The sequence below is a fragment of the Triturus cristatus genome, chromosome 2_2, assembly GCF_964204655.1.
Source record: "Triturus cristatus chromosome 2_2, aTriCri1.1, whole genome shotgun sequence".
Classification (NCBI taxonomy): domain Eukaryota; kingdom Metazoa; phylum Chordata; class Amphibia; order Caudata; family Salamandridae; genus Triturus; species Triturus cristatus.
This window is the reverse complement of record NC_140582.1, coordinates 579,054,930-579,074,698: the sequence shown is the minus strand read 5'-3', so window position 1 is coordinate 579,074,698 and position 19,769 is coordinate 579,054,930. Positions and strand designations below refer to the sequence as shown.

Here is a 19,769-nt window from a genome sequence, read left to right as displayed (position 1 = left end):
CTTTCCTCAACAATTTTCTACCCTTATTTCTCAGGAAACCCAAGACTGTGTGTGGTGCAATGCTTAAAGGAATATGAAGGGAGAACTCATAATCTGAGAAACGGTGTTGCTCAACTATTAAGTATGAAAAAGTGTCCTTTTTTCCCCTTGAAGCAAGTAAATGGCATGAATAAAGGGCTACATTTGCAAGTGCTAGTCAGGAAAAATGTGTAATACCTCTTTCAATCCAATAGCGTAGGTCTGAGGTTGGCAGTGCTCCCGCAGTTTAAATTTCTTGTACAACTGCTTGGCTAGATGGCCATGGCAACCTTCTCCAAACACTGTAACTTTGGCATGTAGCTCCAGCCCCCTTTCAAAGGTACTCTGTGAAGCAAGAAAAGAGTAACTATGCAGTTCAAACATATTAAATAGCTGTACAAATAAAGTGATAAAGGGAAGAGCAACTGTTTTACTGAGCAAAAGTAAGGTTTACACCAGCAGTGGAGTGTTTGTCAACATAAAACTCAGGTGAATGTACAAGTTTCAAAACTTACTTAACCAAATGGCCTCTAGAGAAGATTTCACTAACCAAAGAAGCACTGCAGACAGACTAATAATTACACTGTCTCAGACAGACAGAAGGTACTTCATTCCACGAGTCCAAAAAATTTAATTTACAAATGAAAATCGTTCACAAGTATGACAGTAAACCACCATGTCAAAGCAGAAAAACTAAGGAGGCCCAGCAGCGACATGCTGACTTTACTTAGCATAAGAGGCTGCTGCCGTTGCTGTCACGGTCTAATGTCAGTAATGGGAACTGAACTGGAGGATACACAATATAGCATGGAAACCCACATTCTCTCTTATTGCGAAGCCACCACCATCTCTATGATGTAAGAGTCATAGTTAAGTGAGCTAAATGTTGTTTTGGGGGTTTAGAGTCAATGTGCCTCTTTTTGCTAAAGGTCAAGTGAAAAGTTAATGAATCTCACCACGGGCCGCATAAACCAAGTCTCATGTCAGCTGATTATCCAGTGGCTGTGGGATTCACTTTGATTATATACCATCTCTCCAACTGCCCAGGCTAGACATTCCACCTTGAGAGAAGAATGGGTTTCCAAATGACTTGCTACCCGTCAACTGACTGCTGTTGGGGAGTACTTCAAGAAACAATACGTCAAATACACTTGGGTTACCTCATGATGACCCCAAGCAAATTTGGAAATGGAATGGTTTGAGAGAATGCCTCAATAAAGTGATCTATATAGTTCATGAACGAGGGCAAAATAAAGACATGGAAGTAAATCTCCTCCTAAAGCAAAAACAAACTGCCCCATCAAAAACGTATTCAATGGATCAAGCCACTAGAGTGAGAAAAGTAGAGCCATCCATATCAGTCTGAGAGCAGGAAACACTGTCCTTGTAGAGAAAAGAATACATAAAGAACAATGGAACCTCCACTATAAAGTAATGATGATTCCGAACTGTTTCAAAATGGTGCAACACTATTTTCGATGAAGGAAGAAATTCAGAACACGAGAAATGGATCTATTACCGACTCACCAGTATACACTCACTGGGCTCCCTTTATGTCAGTGCACCTGAGAGACATCTGTTGTCCAGCCCAGAATAAAGATTACATTCTATCACTTAGCAAGACATATGGGCAACAGTCTTTGACCTCAGACCTCATAACCAAAGACTACCACATTTCTATATCCCTTTGTCAGTCTGAATGTTAATTAATTTCAGATTATAACTGCTATGCTGATAAACAAGTTGTTTTCCTTTGGCAACGCCTTTTTATGGTAGACTCTATCTAACCGCAGAATCCTTACCTTAGAACAGGGTCGATTCTGGAGGGCCGGATACATACTACATTTATCTAAATGGGAATATGCTAAAAATCTGGCATGAATCCAGCCCTCCATGATCGACTTTGGATAACTCTGCCTTAGAATATTTCCCAGGCATCAGTCTGGATCTGGAAAATCTTGAGCATTACCTCTGCTCACGTCATCCACACCGAATGAGATGTGCGTGGTGCCCATATAGGCGCTACTCCGGCTTGCTGACATCATTTTCTTTCGTGACACAGTCTGTGCCCACAGATGAGGAGCCATGTCAGAATGTTTGTGACCCCTGTGCTGAACCCAAGGAGGACCTTCCAGACGAAGGAGTCCAGTTTGCACAGCGGGGAGGAAGGTAGGGTCGTAGGAAATCTGTGGCTAGATAAAGTCTCTACCAGAAAAGGCATTACTGAAGGTAACTTGTTCTTTCGATGGAGGCTTCTAACCGCAGATTCCTTACCTTAGAATAGATACAACAGCAATAAACTCCCCGAAGGACGGACTGTGAACCGGTTTAAAACAAAAGGTCCTGCAGGACCAAGCAGGCATAATACACATCTTGACGGCCATGAGTGCTTTGTGCCAGGCGCTCACGTAACAGCCTGGCAGATGTCGAGGACAGTCACCCAGCGTGCCAACGTAGTAGTCTCAGCCATAGGCGCTGGTGAGCCAGCCCTCAAGCCTCCGGGAGTCTGCTTTATCTGTAATACTTGGAGGATTTTGTTTTGCAGAGTACAATTCATTGAGAGATTGTCCTCTACTGTACAGCCTTGTCCTTCTTTGCTCCAGTGAATCCAGTGAAAAGCTGGTTGTTCAGTTGGTGTTTTTTGGTACAATCGATATAAAAACGAAGGGCTCTCTCTGGAACCATACGTTGGAGCCCCTCCTCCTCCTTAGAGAGGTGAGAGGGAGAAAAAACATTGGAAGAGTGATCCTCTAACTGACATGAAAGGGGATCACCACCTTAGGTAGAAAGGAGACTTGCATTCTAAGAACCAGCTTGTCCTGGTAGAAGGTAATATACGGTTGGTGAACCGAGAGGGCCTGAAGCTCACTCACCTATTGGGTCGCTGTAATGGCCAGAAGAAGAAAGTCTTAAGAGTCAAACGTCTGAGAGGACAGTTATGCATGGGTTCAAAGAGAACACATCAGGTTAAAACCAAAATCTTTGCCCACTGGGCCATAATTAAAGGGGAAGGTAGATAGGGAAGAGGTGTGGCGCCGCGGCCAGAGCGATTGACTCCGGAATCTGGGGATCACAGCTCGATCCCCGGCGCCGGCGGCAGATTAATCCAGCACCATGTGACTCTGGGCAATAGCTTGCTTAATCTTCCCGACGGCCCCCAGCGCCTAGAGACCCTTACGGGTGATTGTTCGCGCTTTACAAATGTGGATTATTAAATATGTGCTGCAAACCTTTCAAGAAATGATTCACAACAAATGACTTAAACAGGCAAATCTAATTCTGCAACTGCAGAAAATCCAAGACAGCTGAAAAATACCCCTTAACAGTACCCAGCGCCAGGTCTTGGTGGGCCAATGAGAACACAAACAGTAAACCCTCTAATAGTTTGGCATGAAGTGTGTCAATAGGCTAGTCCGAACACCAAGACACAAACTTGACCCAACAGCAGGCCTATACAGATTTTGTCGAGGGATGCCAGACTACCAGAAAAAACTCAGAAACCATACGAGAAAGATAAAAAACACTTAGCACGCACATGTTTGGATGCAGTACCCTTTCCTACTGCTGCACAGGAGATGCTCCCAAAGGGGCAGCCTGATCAGAGGACAGATGCTCATGTCCAGGAGCCTGGGATCCCTCAAACTCCATGCTTTGACTAGAGCCACGAGGATGACTTGGGCTCGATTGGTTATGATTTTTTTGGAGGAAGCTAAACAGGAGTGGGAATTGGAGACCAGGCATTCAGAAGTCCCGAGTTCTAAGCGGAACGAGTTTGAGCGAGAGCGGCTTTGGAAACTCAAGCACGCAGAAGAGTCGATACTGCGCGTTACAGGCATGGTGACCAGATCTAGCCAAAATTCTCCGTATTTGCAGAAGAGAGCTTGTACCACCTCTGGGTGTAGAACCCTGGCTTTCAGAGATCCTGCCAGGTGTTGTACGACCAGGAAGATGTTCTGTTGGCCCAGCCATGGCTAAAGGTCATGACCCCACTCCATCCTGGTTGTTGCAGTACCACATGGCAGTACTTTTGTCTGCGAACACTTGCCCCAGCCTCCCTTTCATGAATGGCTGGAAGACTTTCAACACCAAATCGATGGCCCGCAACTCTAACATGTTGATGTGGAGCAGAGTCTCTGCGGGGACCAGAATCCTCTGAGGTCCACCTCTTTCAAGTGGCACCCAGTTCTACAAGTGATGCATAAGTCACCACTGATCACTCTGAGAGGGGAGAGGAGAGGGGTCTGCCACTGACTAGATCGTAATCAAGTAGCCACCACTGAAGATCCTCTTGCAATGTCATCTGAAATCTGGACACGATCAGAGAGATTCCCCTGATGCTGCGCTGCTGTACCCTTAAAAAGCCACAAGCCCTGGCTGAAGTTTAAGGGTCAAGTTAATAAATCTGCCCAGGGTCTCCATAAGTAGAGTCCAGTGACAGCACAGTTCCATTTATTTATGCTATTACCTTTACTGCAAGCGATCTCAGAGAACCAATGACAGACATAACAATACTGTGGTTAGTTCAGCAAGATATAAAGTATAGCTTTTCCAATAGTTGAATAAATACAACTGATCAGTTATTTATCACAAAACTAGATTAGCAGTGTGGGCAGGGGTAACCAATTTTTACATGTTTAAGTTAACAAAAAACAAATTCTGTGAGAACAGATAATTTGTGCATGGCTGATTAAGGCTGAGTTCTGTTCTCAGCGAGAGACAACCATGTGTCTGGACAAAGGAGTGTTAATTAACTTTGTAGGAAAGTGCCCCTTTTTGAAAAGGTCAACCCCACTTTTTGCCTGATATCTGATGCAATTGTGACAGAAGAGCACTGGGTTCCTGCTATCCAGGTTCCTAGCGCCAGGTCTCTTTCTCTAAAACTGTACAATTGTCCCCCAATTGGCAATACCTTTAGCACCCCCTGTAAGTCCCTAGTAAATGGTACCTGTAGTAACTAGGGAAGGAGGCTAAAGAGGGTCCCTAAGGGCAACAGCAAGTATTGTGGCACCCTAAGGGACACCTCAGCACTAACATGCAAACGGTCATTGCAGGCAGCGTGCCATGATGCAGAGACAAGTGAAGAGATGACATGGCACACCTCCTGTGTGCCATGCCTGCAGACACGGCATGCAGTATATGTAAGTCACTTCTACATCAGGCCTTAGGCCTTAGACTATAAGGCAGGGTGCACTACACTACATGGGTGTATATATCTGCATGAGCAGATATGCCTCTGTGATGGCCAAGTAGATTCTCATATATTACAAATGAACAGGGAAACCATTTTGAGGGCATGTTCTTGACAATGGTGTTTACGAGTTGGCCAGCTACATGATGGCTTCACTAAAACTAGAAATGTTTGGTATCAAACATCTTGTATTAATAAACCACACTGATTCCAGTGATGGATTTATTAACACATGCACCTGGAGGGCAGCTTAGAGATTCAACCCGAAAACCTATGGACAGCCTGTGTATTGGCTGGCTGGTCTAGATCAGCCTGCCACCACAGACAGGTTTCTGCCCCCCTACAGGGGAGAGACTGCGCTCTCTTGAGAATATGATGGACAACCTCCAGATGGAGATGCCACTTGTGATCGACCGAATACTGCCGACTGAGACTGTGCGCATGCACATTAAGCACTCCGGCCAGATGATTGGCAATCATGCAAATCTGATGGTCCTGAGCCCAGGACCAGAGTCGCTGAGCCTCTCTGCAGAGACGATAAGACCCCACTCCTCCCAGTTTGTTGATGTACCACATTGCAGTAGTGTTGTCCGTCAGGACCTGTATCGACTGACCGCAAAGTGAGGGAAGAAAGCCTTGAGAGACAAACACACCAACCGCAATTCCAGAAGATTGATGTGAAACAATCTTTCCTGTGGAGACCAAAGGCCTTTGACCTCCAGATCCCCCAGATGGGCTCCCCACCCTTGAGTGGCTGCATCAGTTATCACTGTGGCCACCGGAGAAGGAGGTTGAAACGGTTTCCCTTGAGAAAGGTTGTCCGAAACACTCCACCATAACAGCTCTGCTGCAGTGTCTCTGAAGATTCTGACAACCTCCCTGAGATCCCCGTTGTTTTGAATTCACTACCTGCGGAGGCACCACTGGAGGGCTCTCATGTGCCAGCGTGCATGGTTGACCAACAGTATGCAGGAAGCGAACAGACAAAGCAGGCTTAAGACCTTCAGGACTGGAGCAGCCGCTCCATTCTGAAAAAGTGGAATCATGGCCTTGATGTCCTGAATCCTCTGTGGAGGCAGGAAGGCCGGACTCACAGTAGTATCCAGAACTGCCCCAATCAACAGGATGCGCTGAGAGGGCACAAGGTGAGATTTGGGTATGTTTATCGACAACAGACTTGCTTTGTATCTTGCAAATGATGCAGCATCATCTCTGGCGACTTTGCTTTGAGCAGCCAGTCATCCAGATAGGAGAAAACAGGAACCCCCGACCTTCTGAGATGTGCTGCTACCACTGCTATCACCTTTGTGAAGACCCGCGGTGCTGAAGTAAGACCAAACGGAAGGACCACATACTGGGGTTGTTGGGACCCCACCATAAAACAGAGATAGTTCCGATGAGACTCCAGGATGCGAATGTGAAAATGCGCATCCTGCAAATCGATCAACAACATCCAGTCTTCCTGCTGCAACGTCAGAAGAACCTGAGCTAGGGTCAACATCTTGAACTTCTCCTGCTTGAGGTAAAAATTCCAGACCCAGAGGTCTAGGATCAGCCTCAATCAACCGTCCTTTTTGGGAATCAGGAAGTACTGGGAGTAGCAACCCTGACCCCTTTCCTGTCCAGGAACCACCTCTATCGTACATTTCTGTAGTAGCAACAGGTGCTCCTCTGAGCACCAATCCTGATGGTGGGGGGAGGGGGAAACTCCCAGAAGGGAAGGGCATACCCATTTTCCAAGAGATCCAAAACCCAGAGATCTGAGGTAAAAAAACTCCAACTTTGTAGAAAATGGGACTTCCGTCCTCCCACGGGACCAACATGCTCTGGGATGGAGGATCTAGAGCTGCTTCCCTGCGGTACCAGTTGGAGGGGCAGGAGAAGAGGAGGAGGAGACTTGCTGTTGAGCTGTGCTTCGCAGACGACCTCTACCTTTTCCTCCGTATGACCTATACAGAGGGTTCGCCTGTTGCTGCTGTTGTGACTGCTGCTTTTGTTAAGCTCAAAAGGAAGACGTCCTGCCAAACCTGTGAAATCTGCAGTACCCAAAAACTCTGGTCTGGGACTGAAACCCAACGACCTCGCTGGGCTCTACTATCTTTAAAGTGCTGTAGCGCCGAGTCCCCCTTGGCACCAAAAAGACGAGAGCCTTCAAAAGGCAAGTCCAATAGGGTGATCTGTACATCAGGTGAAAACCCAGACCCCCTTAGCCAAGTGTGCCACCTGATTGTAACCGAGGAACCCATTACTCTGGGGGCAGAGTCCGCAGTATCAAGTCCTGATTGAATGACCTGATGGGCAGCAACTTGGGTATCAGATAATACTTCCGCAAAATGGCCCTGAACATCCCCCGGAAGCTTAGGGAGAACCTCCCTTGCTGAGTCCATCAAAGCGTGGATATAACGACCCAGCAGGCATGTTGCATTTGTAGATTTCAAAGCCATAATGGCCGAAGCAAACACTTTTTTAGCTGATTGCTCAATCCTCTTGGATTCTCTATCTGCAGGCGTAGATGGGAAATGCCCTGCAGACTGTTTAGATGCGCATGATGCCTGGGCCACCAAATCTCGGTAGTTTGGTGTGTGGAAAGGAAAGCAGGATCTCCCAGGGCTACCTTTTGCCTGCTTGCTACTGATCTGGACACTGCAGGGACAGACATTGGCTTCTGCCACACTTCTAAAATCGGTTCAGTCAAAGCCTCATTAAAAGGTAGCAGAGGTTCTGAAACAGAAGAAGGGGAATGGAGCACTTCCGTCAAAATGTTGGATGTAAGCTCTGCAGTAGGTAACAGCAAATCCAGCAGATCTGCTTCCTTCCTTATTACAGATTAATAAGAGGAAACCTCCTGCGTTGGAAGGCTTTTGGTGAAGAGAGCTGTCATTCAGGTGATGTGTCCAGTCCGCTAGCCTCCTGTAGGCCCTCAAAATCCTGCACAGGATCAACAATTTCACCCTCTTCGGCTTCCTCCTGCTGCTTCCGATATTCTTCCTCCCCCAGGAGCCTTTGTGCATCCCTCCTAGATCTTATCCTTGGAACCGGCCTCGGAGGTGCCAGACGCAGCGCTGGTGACTTCGAGACCAGCGTCGATGGAGGCTCCACAGGAACAGTCAAAGAAACCGGACGAGGCCGAGTCATCGCTGGACCAGAGCCAGACGGCGCCGTAGAAGACCCATACAACGGCACTCTTCCCTCCAGGGATTGCACCGGCGTCAAGAACCTCGCGTCGGGAGAGGCCTACTCCCCGGAGCCATTGGCATGAAAGGTGCCTGTGAGACATGAGGTGGCAAACTTCCAAGTGAGTAGGAAAGCGGTCCCATGGGGCAAACCGGTGCAACAGCAAGGTTAGCCACTCTGGCAAACATGCAAAAGATCGCATTCAGGATATGGCGCTGGAAAGGCTGGATATCCTGATCCGGTACTGCCGGTTCAGAGACCGCGTGAGGAGGCAGTCTAACTGGCTCCAGTTGCGGCACCGGAGAACCTGGAGTAGAGTGGCCGGAGGCAAAGGAGTCGCCTCCCTGGGCACCGGTGAGACTCTCGGAGCCGGAGACTGGGCCAGCGTTACCTGAGAAGAAGGAGAGACTTCGTCCTTTCACTGATGACGGAGTACTGGAGACCCCCAACTTCAGAGTTTCTTCCTTCGAAGAACGACGTCTGGATCCATGGCGTAGCATCTTTTTATGCTTCCTTGACGACTTCAAGGTATGCGGAGTCGGCGACTTGGATCTAGACCTCCTACAGCCTCTTTTCTGCTTCTTTGCCTTGGCCATAAACAGCTTGCGTCCCTCTCTTTTAAGACCTTCAGATTCATGCGCCTGCATGACGAACACCCCTCGACGTTTTGGTTGCATGAGAGGCACTATAAACAATCCTCATGGGGGTCAGTAACTGACCTATGACCCCCACATTCCCTGCAAGGCTTAAAACCGGACTCCTTCTGGGTAGCCATGATACTGCTACAATTACAGGAAGAACCTGAAACAAAGAAACTCCCAAAAACGGAGAGCCCTGGAAAAAACCTTTACACGTCGACGGCGCAGAAAAAAGGGAACTGAAGTCAGCACGCCAACCAGGTCTTCTTATGGCTTCGATGTAGTTCCGCAGAGTTGCATGCGGGGCAGTTCCATTGTGATGTCCTCGTCGACGTGGGAGAGCTATGGAGAAAAATTTCTGTGCCATGCTGCGCATAGGGTAATTCAAAAGGTGAGGAATCCACAGGCAGATGTATCCATCAGAATGGAGTATTTAGTTGGGACCCCTGACACCAGAAACTTAGGTTTGACATATCAGGATGAGAAGACCAAGAAGAGCAGAGAAAAAAAGCGAGAACTGAAGACTGCTGTGGACTTATGACGCCAAGCCCTGCCTGCCTGCACCAAGTCTCAACAATCGTGACCAGCGACTCATCCTGTAGCTGACAAGCTTCCAAGAACCCCCGGAGACTGCCAGCCCTTCGCAAATTGCCAAGCAATATCCTTTGGGGTAGAGGAGCTACTCCCCTGCAGTCCATAGGCACCAAAACACAAAGTACAGCTACTGAGTTGCCACTCCCTGGACTGCCAGATGCATCAGCCCTCCAGGAAGTGGATCCTGTGCTTCTGAAGGACTGATCTGTCACCCCCCACCAAGTGACATGACACCGGGACCAACCGGAGCAGCACAGGACCAATGCCCAGGGTACCGGACCACTTGCAACAAACAACGCCTGTGAGAGTCCAATCCGGACTCCCCCTGCACTAAGACTGAGCAACCGCCGAGGGAAATCAGCACTGCAGAGACAAACTTCCAGAATAATCCAGCTGTACTGATTTTGTGCCCTCAACTGGCGAAGACCAACAACCTCAAGACCCTAGAATTCAGAGAGCTAGCCAACCTTTTCACTCTGCACCCAAGCTCCCCAGCTCAAGGACCGACAAACAGACTATGCTTTCTTGTCCCCAGGACCCTTGTGACCGGAGCCCTCTGTTAGGAGCTCACGGACTTGTGCCCAAGTCCCCCTTCGCAGCCTGTTTCCAGATGGCCACCCTTCTTTCCTCCAGCGTAGCATGCACAGCTATCAACCTGACCATCACCTCTGCACACAGACGCCTCAGGGCAGGTAACTAGTAACTGTTGGTGGTTCTTTGAGCCTTGACCCCCTCCAACTCTAAGCCCCAAAGTAGACCCCCAGAAATCAATCGCAAATAACTGTATTCAAATATGCCTCTTCTCACATTGGGAAGCATTGCTGCGTAAAGAGACACTGAACAGAACAATTTACTGACCTGTAAAAATTCATAATTGCAAAAGTACTTATTGACAATGAAGTTCTTGGTATCAAAATGTATATACAAATAAGAATTATTTTTCTAAATTGGTCTCAGATTTATTCTTGAGTGTGTGTCTCATTTATTGCTTCTGTGAGTACAACAAATGCTTGGCACTACCCTCTGATAAGCCTAACTGCTCACCCACACTACCACAAAAGAGAGCATTTGGGTTATCATTTGCTCCTCTGTAAACCAATTGGGGTTTGGCTGGACTCTTTACACAGTGTACCTCGTTTTGGTGGACTGTATAAATAGTTAGCTTAGTAAAAACTTTGAATGTAATCACTTATTAGGTAGAATGATTTTTCATGCTACAATATGCATTATAAATGAACATGAACATTGTGCTTTGTAACACATTTAAAAAGAGAGTTACCTTTGGTGCTCCATCTTTATGTATGCCCACATCATTAGTGGCGATTCCTTTCACACTGCCATCTTCATGAAACAGAGCCTTAATTAAGAAGAAGAGTAAGTATTTCAAGAATCTGGAATTGGTCAACCTGAACAGCCAAAAGGAAAGACTGATGGCAGTAGCATATCAATTTAACATCTGCACTTAAAACTCAGAAAAAATAAATAAAATATTGTTCTTGTACAAGGCAAAGAATCATGAATCCATAGCTCAAAAATGAAGGACTTACCTCAGCTGCAGCATAGCCTGGATACACCTCGACCCCCAGCTCTTCAGCCTGCTCCCCCAACCACCTGACCAGGTGGCCCAGGCGCACAATGTAATTGCCATGGTTAATCATTGGGAGGCCTGCAAAGGTAAATCAGTTACTCACGTTATGGTAGGGTATAGACCTTCACTGAAAAACAACTTGTGGTTAGGACTTTAGTGTTTAGGACCCCTTAAAGTGACATAGCAAGAGACATTCACACAATTTAAGTGATATGTTGTTTGCCTTTATGTTTATTTTTTGTAAAGCGCATGCCAGCCCGAAGGCTTCCCAGCACTGGTGGGAGCTGGACTGAGGGTTGCGACCACATATAAATTAAAGGGGAAACAGCCAAGTATTTAGGTTTTTCCTGATTGAGATTTCATTTGGCAGTGATCTAAGTTCAAGTGGGAGGGCATTCCACAGCCTCTGTACCAAATGGGCAAATGATCTGCCTCCCCATCTTGCCCGTTTTACTCTAGTTGTCCTAAGGAGCTGTAGTTGGGAGGTGCCTGGTAGGCGTGTACATAGATATAAGTTGTAAGAGCTTTACTGGGCCTATTTTATTTATGGCCATGTAAGCAATACAGAGGGATTTAAACTAGATTCTTGCTTCGATAGGTAGCCAATGGAGCTGTTTAAAAGATTATTTTACTGATACGTAGCTTTGAACTTTTAGTAGGAGACTGGCTGCCGCGTTTTGCACCACCTGGAGCTTCTTTATTACACATTTCAGTGTGCCTACATAAAGAGAGTTGCCATAGTCCAGGAGAGAGACCGTAAGGGCCTGAATGACCTTTTGTTTTTTTTTATAAAGTGATCCGGGATCAATTTGATAATCTGCCTAATCATTCTTAGTAACGAAATGCAGATTCCTGACAATTTATTGGTTTGATAGCCCATTGTGAGCGTACCATCCAGCCAAATTCCCAGGTTTTTTTATAAAGGGTTTGGGATCGGGAGGGTTGCCCATATCGTTTGGCCAGTGAATCAGGGGCTTGTGTATGGCAGGGTTTCCCAGTATCATGAGCTCAGTCTTGTCTCCGATTAGCTTCAAGCGACTGTTAGACATCCAGTTGGCCACTTTCTCCAGACAGGGGATCAACTGTTCGTTCCCTGAATTGGGACCGTTTGTCTGAGACACAACCAACTAAGTGTCATCTGCGTAGGAGACAAACGATATGTCAAACTCCTGCACTATGCTGGCAAGATGTCCCACATAAATGTTAAATAATGTAGGGCTGAGTGACGAGCCCTATGGTACACCACAAATAATTGGCAAGCGATCTGAGAAACAAGATTTTACCATCACTTGATAAGATCTGTTCTCCAAAAAAAGAAGTTAGCCAATCCATAGCTTTATCCTGGATTCCTACTTCCCTTAGTCTGTCTTTTAAGATGGCATGATCAACGGTGTCGAATGCCGCGCTTAGATCGAACAAAAGAATGGCAGCTGAGCCTTTGTTATCTAATAGAGCTTTGAGCTCCTCTATAACCACCAGTGATGCTGCTTCTGTGCTATGGTGCACACAAAAGCCCTTCTGAGTGGGGTGAAGGATGTCATTAGCTTCCAAAAAATTGGCTAATGTAGGATTTACATGTTTCTCCAGACGTTTGCCGAGTAACGGAAGTAATGAAATAGGACGCAATCGCAGAGTATTGCTGGGTCAAGATTAGCTTTTTTTTTTAGTAAGGGTCTGATTACTGCGTGCTTCCAATGTTTTGGAAACAGAGCCGTGTCTAGTGAGTAGTTAAGCAAACCCATTAAAGATTGGCAGAATGAGGTCTATCGCTTTAGATAGGATATCTTGTGGTGCCAGTTCTAGAGGGGATACAGATTTAGTTGCTTTAATCAGGTTAAGAATAGTCTCTTCCTCAAGTCTAGGGAATTGTGCTAGAATTCTCGGACCTTAGTTTCCTTTCCCGGAGCAAATTCAGTATTGCTCTGGAATTGGTCATAAATGTCTGTCTCTTTTTTGTGGAAAAAAGATGCTATACAATTGCATCTTTCTTTCGTGGCTCGAGCAAGCATATTACCTTCGTGAGGGGTGGTCAAGGTTTCGACCACTCTAAACAATTCCTTCGGGAGTTTGAAGCCTGAGTGATTTTATCCCAACTGAGTCGTTTGCCTTTCCCTTCTCTGTGGCAACTGAAACAACAGTTCCAGAAGCGATAACCAGAGGTTGGTTAAGTCTTTGCAGTCCCTGAGACTTCAGAACAGGAGGCAAGCTCTACTCCAAGCCCTTGAAGAGACTCAGCGCAAGTAAAGAAAGTTAAGTCCAGTCCTTTCACTGCCCAAGGCAGAAGCAGTAACTGCAGGCCAACCCAACAAAGCATCAACACAGCAAAGGGGCAGTACTCCTCGTGGCAGTTCTTCCAGCTCATCTTCTTGGCAGGTTACTTGATTCCAGCAATTCTAAAGGTCTGGGCCCCAATATTTATACTCAAAATGTCTTTGTTCTCTCAGGCAGAGTGTGTCTGTGCTTAGTCCAAACCAGTTAGGTCCTCTCTGGCCCAGCTTCCCAGTAGGAGGTGGAGACAGCATTGTCTAAAACAGACCAGGCCCATTCAGGTGCAAGGAAATCTCCTCCCAATACTCTAAATGCAGCCCAGGTCTATTCTGCCCAGCCCTGTCTCATCCAGAAAAGGCAGGACATGCCTCGACACCCCCCCCCCCCCCCCCCAAGTTGCTGTCTGAAGAGAATGGGAAACAGCAATGACAACGCATGCCTTACATCGCATGCCTTTACAACTCGGTTGTTAACAACGCAAACCATTACACCGCTAGCCGTTTCAAGGACTTGCTGTAGGGGGTGCACTGGTGTTGGATGTACAATCCAACACCTTCCCTGCTGTTGCATAAACTGGAGTAGGATTAGTAAATTATACTATTCCTAGGTCCAGAGCGCCCCCTACAGCAAGTCGTTGAAATGACTTGCCATGTAATAGATTGCGTTGTAACAATGCAGTCGTAATAACAACCGCGTTGTAAAGGCATGCGATGTAAGGCACGGGAAGTAAAGGTATATATTTGAAGAGAATGCACATCCCCAGCCCGTCACTCAAAAGCCAGACAGTCAATCCACAAAGCCAGCAGAGACACACAGAATGGCTAAGCCAGAAAATACCTACTTTCTAAAAGTGGTCTTTTCACACACAGAACATAAAAATCATCTTTACTAAAAGATGCATTTTTACATTCTGAGTCCAGGCATACTAAACTCCATTTTCCCATCTTGTCCCAATGGGAAGTTCTGCTTAAAAGATGGTACAAGTAAAACTCCCATTCTATCCTATGGTACAGATCGCCTTTCCAAAGTGAAAAACAAAATGTACTGTAATTCACTACAAGGACATGTCACACACACCAGTATATGTCCTACCGTTAACATACACAGCACCCTGCCAACAGGGGTACCTTAGGCCTACCTTAGGGGTGACATATGTAGGAAAAGGCAAGATTAGGGCCAGACAAGTGGGTGCACTTGCCAGGTCGACGTGGCAGTTACAAACTGTGAGCAGACCTTTATAGGGGTACTTCTGTGGGTGGCAAAATCAGTGCTGTAAGCCCACTAGTAGCATTTGATTTACAGGCCCTGGCACTCTCATTGCACTGTACTAGGGACTTACTAGTAAATCAAATATGCCAATCATGGAAACACCAATCCATAACACAATTTACAGGAGCACTTGCACTTTAACACTGAACAGCAGTGAGAAAGTGAGCAAAGGCACAAAACCAGCAACATTAGAGTCAAAACTGGGAGGTCAGAAAGCAAAAGGACAGGGGAAACACGCCAAAAGATGCCAGGTCTAACAAAATGTAATACTGCAAAAGCATAAATCCTGTAAATAGTTCTTAACAAAAAAACGTAATAAAGGCTTATGAGTATCCAATGTATAGCAGTATCAGAGTGTTTAGTGGTTACCTTGCATTCTATGACCGGACCGGAGGCACGGATTATGCTGTACTTTCTCCACTTTTTATTACAGCAGGCAAGTTAACAGATAACAAAAGATTTCATTTCCCATAAACCCTGGGAAAACAAGGAAACAGTAAAACAATGTCCAAATAACATTAACGTCAGCTACAAGAAACTGCCATCTGACCCTTCCAAAGAACTGGCACTTGAAATACTCTGCGTTAATCAAGACGGCCTAGACCAGGGTTTCATCACAGACCAGGAATTTCAATACTTAAACCAAAAGAATCCCAGACTACCCACAATATACACTCTGCCTAAAATACACAAGGACATGACCAACCCACCCGGACGCCCCATTGTGTCCGGTTGTGGCTCAATGTTGGAGCCTCTATGTAAATATATTGATTTCTTTTTTAAGCCAATTGCAGAGAATACACAGACCTACCGACGTGACACTGTGCAGACCATCAACATCGTGGACGGACGATCCTTTGACCAAACTAAACAACTACTGGTCCCCTGTGATATCGTGTCGCTCTACACGAGCATCCCCCAGGAATCCGTCCTTGAGGTTGCGGCAGCAGCACTGGACAAGAGGGTTGCACCGGTAGCTGTTCCCACTAACTCTATCATTTCACTTTTTAGGATTGCAGTGATGAAGAATTTCTTTATTTTCCAGAACAACTTCTACCTACAGACCAAAGGTGTAGCGATGGGGGCTACCTTTGCCCCAGATCTAGCTATCATTTTTATGGCCAATTTTGAAAGAGAATTTATCTTAAATGACTCCAATCCATTTAATATCAATGTGGAGCTTTGGATGCGCTACATAGACGATATTCTGTTGATCTGGACCGGCCACAGTTCCCAACTATCATCCTTCCACACTTGGTTCAATCAGAGGTCTCCGGACATTCAATTCACTTTACATTCGGATGCCCAACAGATTGATTTCCTCGACCTTACCATCTTTGCAGATGGAGATGAATTCAGAGCCACATTATATCGTAAACCGGCCGAGTGCAACTCCCTTCTCCAATACAACAGCCACCACCCTAGAGGCCTTAGGGATAATCTGCCCTACGGGCAGTTTCTGTGAATCCGCAGGAACTGCTCCTTGAAACAACACTATATACAGGAATCCGAAGATCTTGCTGACCGTTTGTTGGAAAGGGGTTACCCCAAAAGACTTGTTAATAAGGCCAGGAAACGTCCGTGGTTTAGTCCCCGTGAAACTCTTTTTCAGCCCAGAGATAGAGAGAATGCGCAAGTCCAGAGCTTGATCTGTGTCACAACCTTTTCCACCAGAAGCAATACAAATCAAGAAAGTCATTAACAAGCACTGGGGTCTCATATCCGACGATCTGCAACAGGACGGTTTACCCATGCACTCGTATAAAAAGGCCAAAAGCATTAAAGACCATATTGTCCGTTCCTTTCTGGAACCCCCGACCCTATGACTGTCCTATCTCTGTGGAACTTACCACCTATCATCGGCCACCATAGATGCGGGCAGTGCAAGGCGTGTGCTACTACTATCCAGACTAAAGAATTCAAACATAACCAACATACAATTGCCCTGAAGACCTACACAAATTGCAACACGACGACGTCATCTACGGGATTATGCTCACCCTTGTGACCTGATCTAAGTGGATCAAAGTGAGGGTACTGCAACACTGCAGTCGCATTCGCTGTGAAGTAGCAGGTGCACCGCTGGTAGACCATTTCAAAAGAGCGGGGCATGCCCCTGACAGTTGCCAATGGGTCGTCCTGGAAAGAGCCACCTTGGGACCAAGGGGAGGCAATATTGGATTAATACTGGACACTCGTGAATCCAAACGGATGTCCTTTTTTGATTCAATAACCTATGGATTGAATGAAGTAGAGAGCAGCTATGCACAGTTAGCTACACTATGCCCCTAGACCATGACATCACACACCTTGTTGACCCTCTCGCTGGGTATGGGCGGGCACTGGCTCCAATGTTTTGACACCTCCTGTGAGAGAGGTACACATTGGCTATCATGTCTCAATAACTTGTGCCACATTGCATTAATGCGGACACTTTACCCTCCTGTGTGAGTGGTACGTGTTAGCATACTCCTCATTATAAATCTGCCGTATGTCTATTCCATTTCATTTGATAGATCTGACTCTTTAATGATTTTTAAGAAGTGCTACAGGCACCTTTACCGTGTGGCAACCTACGTACTTTAATGTTTCTCACACATCTTCTTACACTAATTCCTTGGCCTTAATGGCACATATCATGCTCTCTGGTATGTGTTTATATGATGTGATGTTTTGTGTGAGTAATTTTTTTCAGGCGCCAATACCATCCTGTGTGATAGGTCCGCGCGGCTACCCTGCACACAAATATGTGCTGATGACGCCATTGTTATCTGATTTAACTTTATACACCTGTTTTGGCACCTCGTTTTAAGTTTTCGTTGGCATATTGAAATGCAGATACATGTATCGTCCTTTTGTGAACAATTCCGTAATTCAATGCAACTCCTTTTCCATCAAACCGGTCTACCTTAGTATTACTAATCAGCCTTTCTTCGCTCGTAGTCCCCGCATTGAGCGTCAGACAACGTGCACGCGCGCCACGTCTCATGCCGTTTGGCATTTAAGCTGTGTGTCAGATCACGCTACCTTTTGCCTTTGAAGACGCACGGCTTCCCGGGACGACAGATACACTACCGCCCGCAGGTATTTCGCAGTCTGACAACCACACGGTTGCCGTTTTGCACGCTGTACCCCTTCATCATGGGTTTCGGCTTCCGCTAATTTTGGGTTCCTCAGAATGAATCCAGCTGACCGTTGCGCGGAGGCTCTTTAGTATTGTTTCGATACAGCGAGGACGGTGATTTTTCCAGCCCTTCCTTGTAAGTGCATCTACAGTTATTTCCAGCCTTGGCCCACCGCGCGCCCGAAATCCGAGGTCTCCTGAGCCCCGCTTTTATTTTATTCTATTTCACAGTTGCTGTCACCTGATATATTCGTTTTGACATTGAGTAATCTTGCCCATTGACCCATGTTTAGCATGCCACTCACGGTAATATCCCACTGCCATATGCGTTTGCCTATTTTTAACGTCCTTGGATCTATCCAGACCATTCCTTACTGAAATCCTTTTTCTTGCACTCTAGGAAGTCCGCTCCCTACCTTACCCATGTCGTGAGGAAGACCCCCCGTAAGGTTCAACTATTACCTACAACTTTGTGGGGTCGAAACATCGACAACCTGTCCACCTGCCAGCATCTATCCCGACCAGATGGATTTGCACAAAAATTCTGAAAGCATGGCATTGCATAATTTATGAACATTCGCTTTATGATACTCTGGTTCTGTGCTGAAGCCAGTACTTTGAATTGTTTTGATAAAGGTCATATGACCATCACTTTATCCCTTCCCAAACCTTGCACCACTCTTTCACTGACACTTTTCCTCCCTCACCCTTTGGGGCACTAATTTTTTTATGATGAAGTTGTGCATTTTTGCTTGATATACATTGTTATGTGGCGCATTGTGATTAAATAACGGTGCGCCCTTTCAAGTGGTTTCTTTAGATTTATTTTTGATTCTTGTACTCACTGTTTTGCATGGTTTTTAATTAATGCGTATTGAGACCCCTTTCCTATTCGTACCACTAAACACCCAGGTTCCAGCGACACCAATTGGGTATACCCTTCTCTGTAACGTACTTTCTCCACTTTTTATTACAGCAGGCAAGTTAACAGATAACAAAAAAGATTTCATTTCCCATAAACCCTGGGAAAACAAGGAAACAGTAAAACAATGTCCAAATAACATAGTCAGGGACTCCTTGTTAGTCCTTCGTCCCCGTTGCTGCCTCCTCTTTCATCATCTCTGGGCCACTTCTCTATTGTTTATTGTATTGGTAATCCTTTCATTTAGGCATATTTCTTGTATTGTACTGTATTTTTATTGCAATCGCGACCGCAGGACCGCTTGTCGCTCCTGCGCGGCTGCTTTTTCTCTGTCAGTGTGCTTTAGTTCTCAGGGCCTGACCACTATAGGGTGCCGCGTGGTGGCCGTGCTCAGCGCGGCTCACCTTCCCAGCCAGCATGCTAATTCTCCTGAGGTGATCTGCCAATTTCAGAATGGCGGGCCAGTAACTCTGTGTAATTAGAGCGTTGCCTCACACGCCTGGCGCACTACACCCCTCCTTGGGGTATGTATTAATAATCAGCTTGTAGCTCAGGGTTTTGCCCCGTTATTGGACCCTTGGGCTACATATATTTGGCTAGGAGACCCCACCTTTGTTATACTACACTCTAACTTGCCTGGTGACCCCAGAGCCCTACAAACATACATTAGGTGATCCCTAACGGTCACTGTACAGTAGCAGCGACTCCTCCGCTATGGTGGAATGGCGCCCTACTGCTTTTCAGCAGTGTCAAAAAGGAAAAATCAAATGATAATACCTCCCTGTTATTAGCATTTTAATTTTCTTTGATGAAAGCCGTTTTGGGGATGGGCGGGGCATGGCTGTCATCGCAGCCAGCAGGGGGAGGAGTAGTATGTGCACTTAAGTGTGAATGACAGTTTGGCCAGCCGTCTTGGGCCAGCCAAACAGTCATGCGCACTTAGCATGTTTTTCACCGAGCTGTAATACACAGCCTAGGTGAAGATC

General features: G+C 46.3%; 1 protein-coding gene across 1 annotated transcript in view; it reads right to left on the bottom strand.

The window, feature by feature from the left end:
• The window catches only part of ETFDH (electron transfer flavoprotein dehydrogenase), a 542,885-nt gene that overhangs the window by 434,698 nt on the left and 88,418 nt on the right, over positions 1-19,769 (bottom strand). The window contains exons 5-7 of the mRNA XM_085641729.1: positions 11,160-11,278; positions 10,892-10,969; positions 217-363 (exon numbers count right to left, since the gene is read on the bottom strand). Coding sequence (XP_085497855.1) covers positions 217-363; positions 10,892-10,969; positions 11,160-11,278 — 344 coding nt within the window. The remainder of the gene's footprint in view (positions 1-216; positions 364-10,891; positions 10,970-11,159; positions 11,279-19,769) is intronic.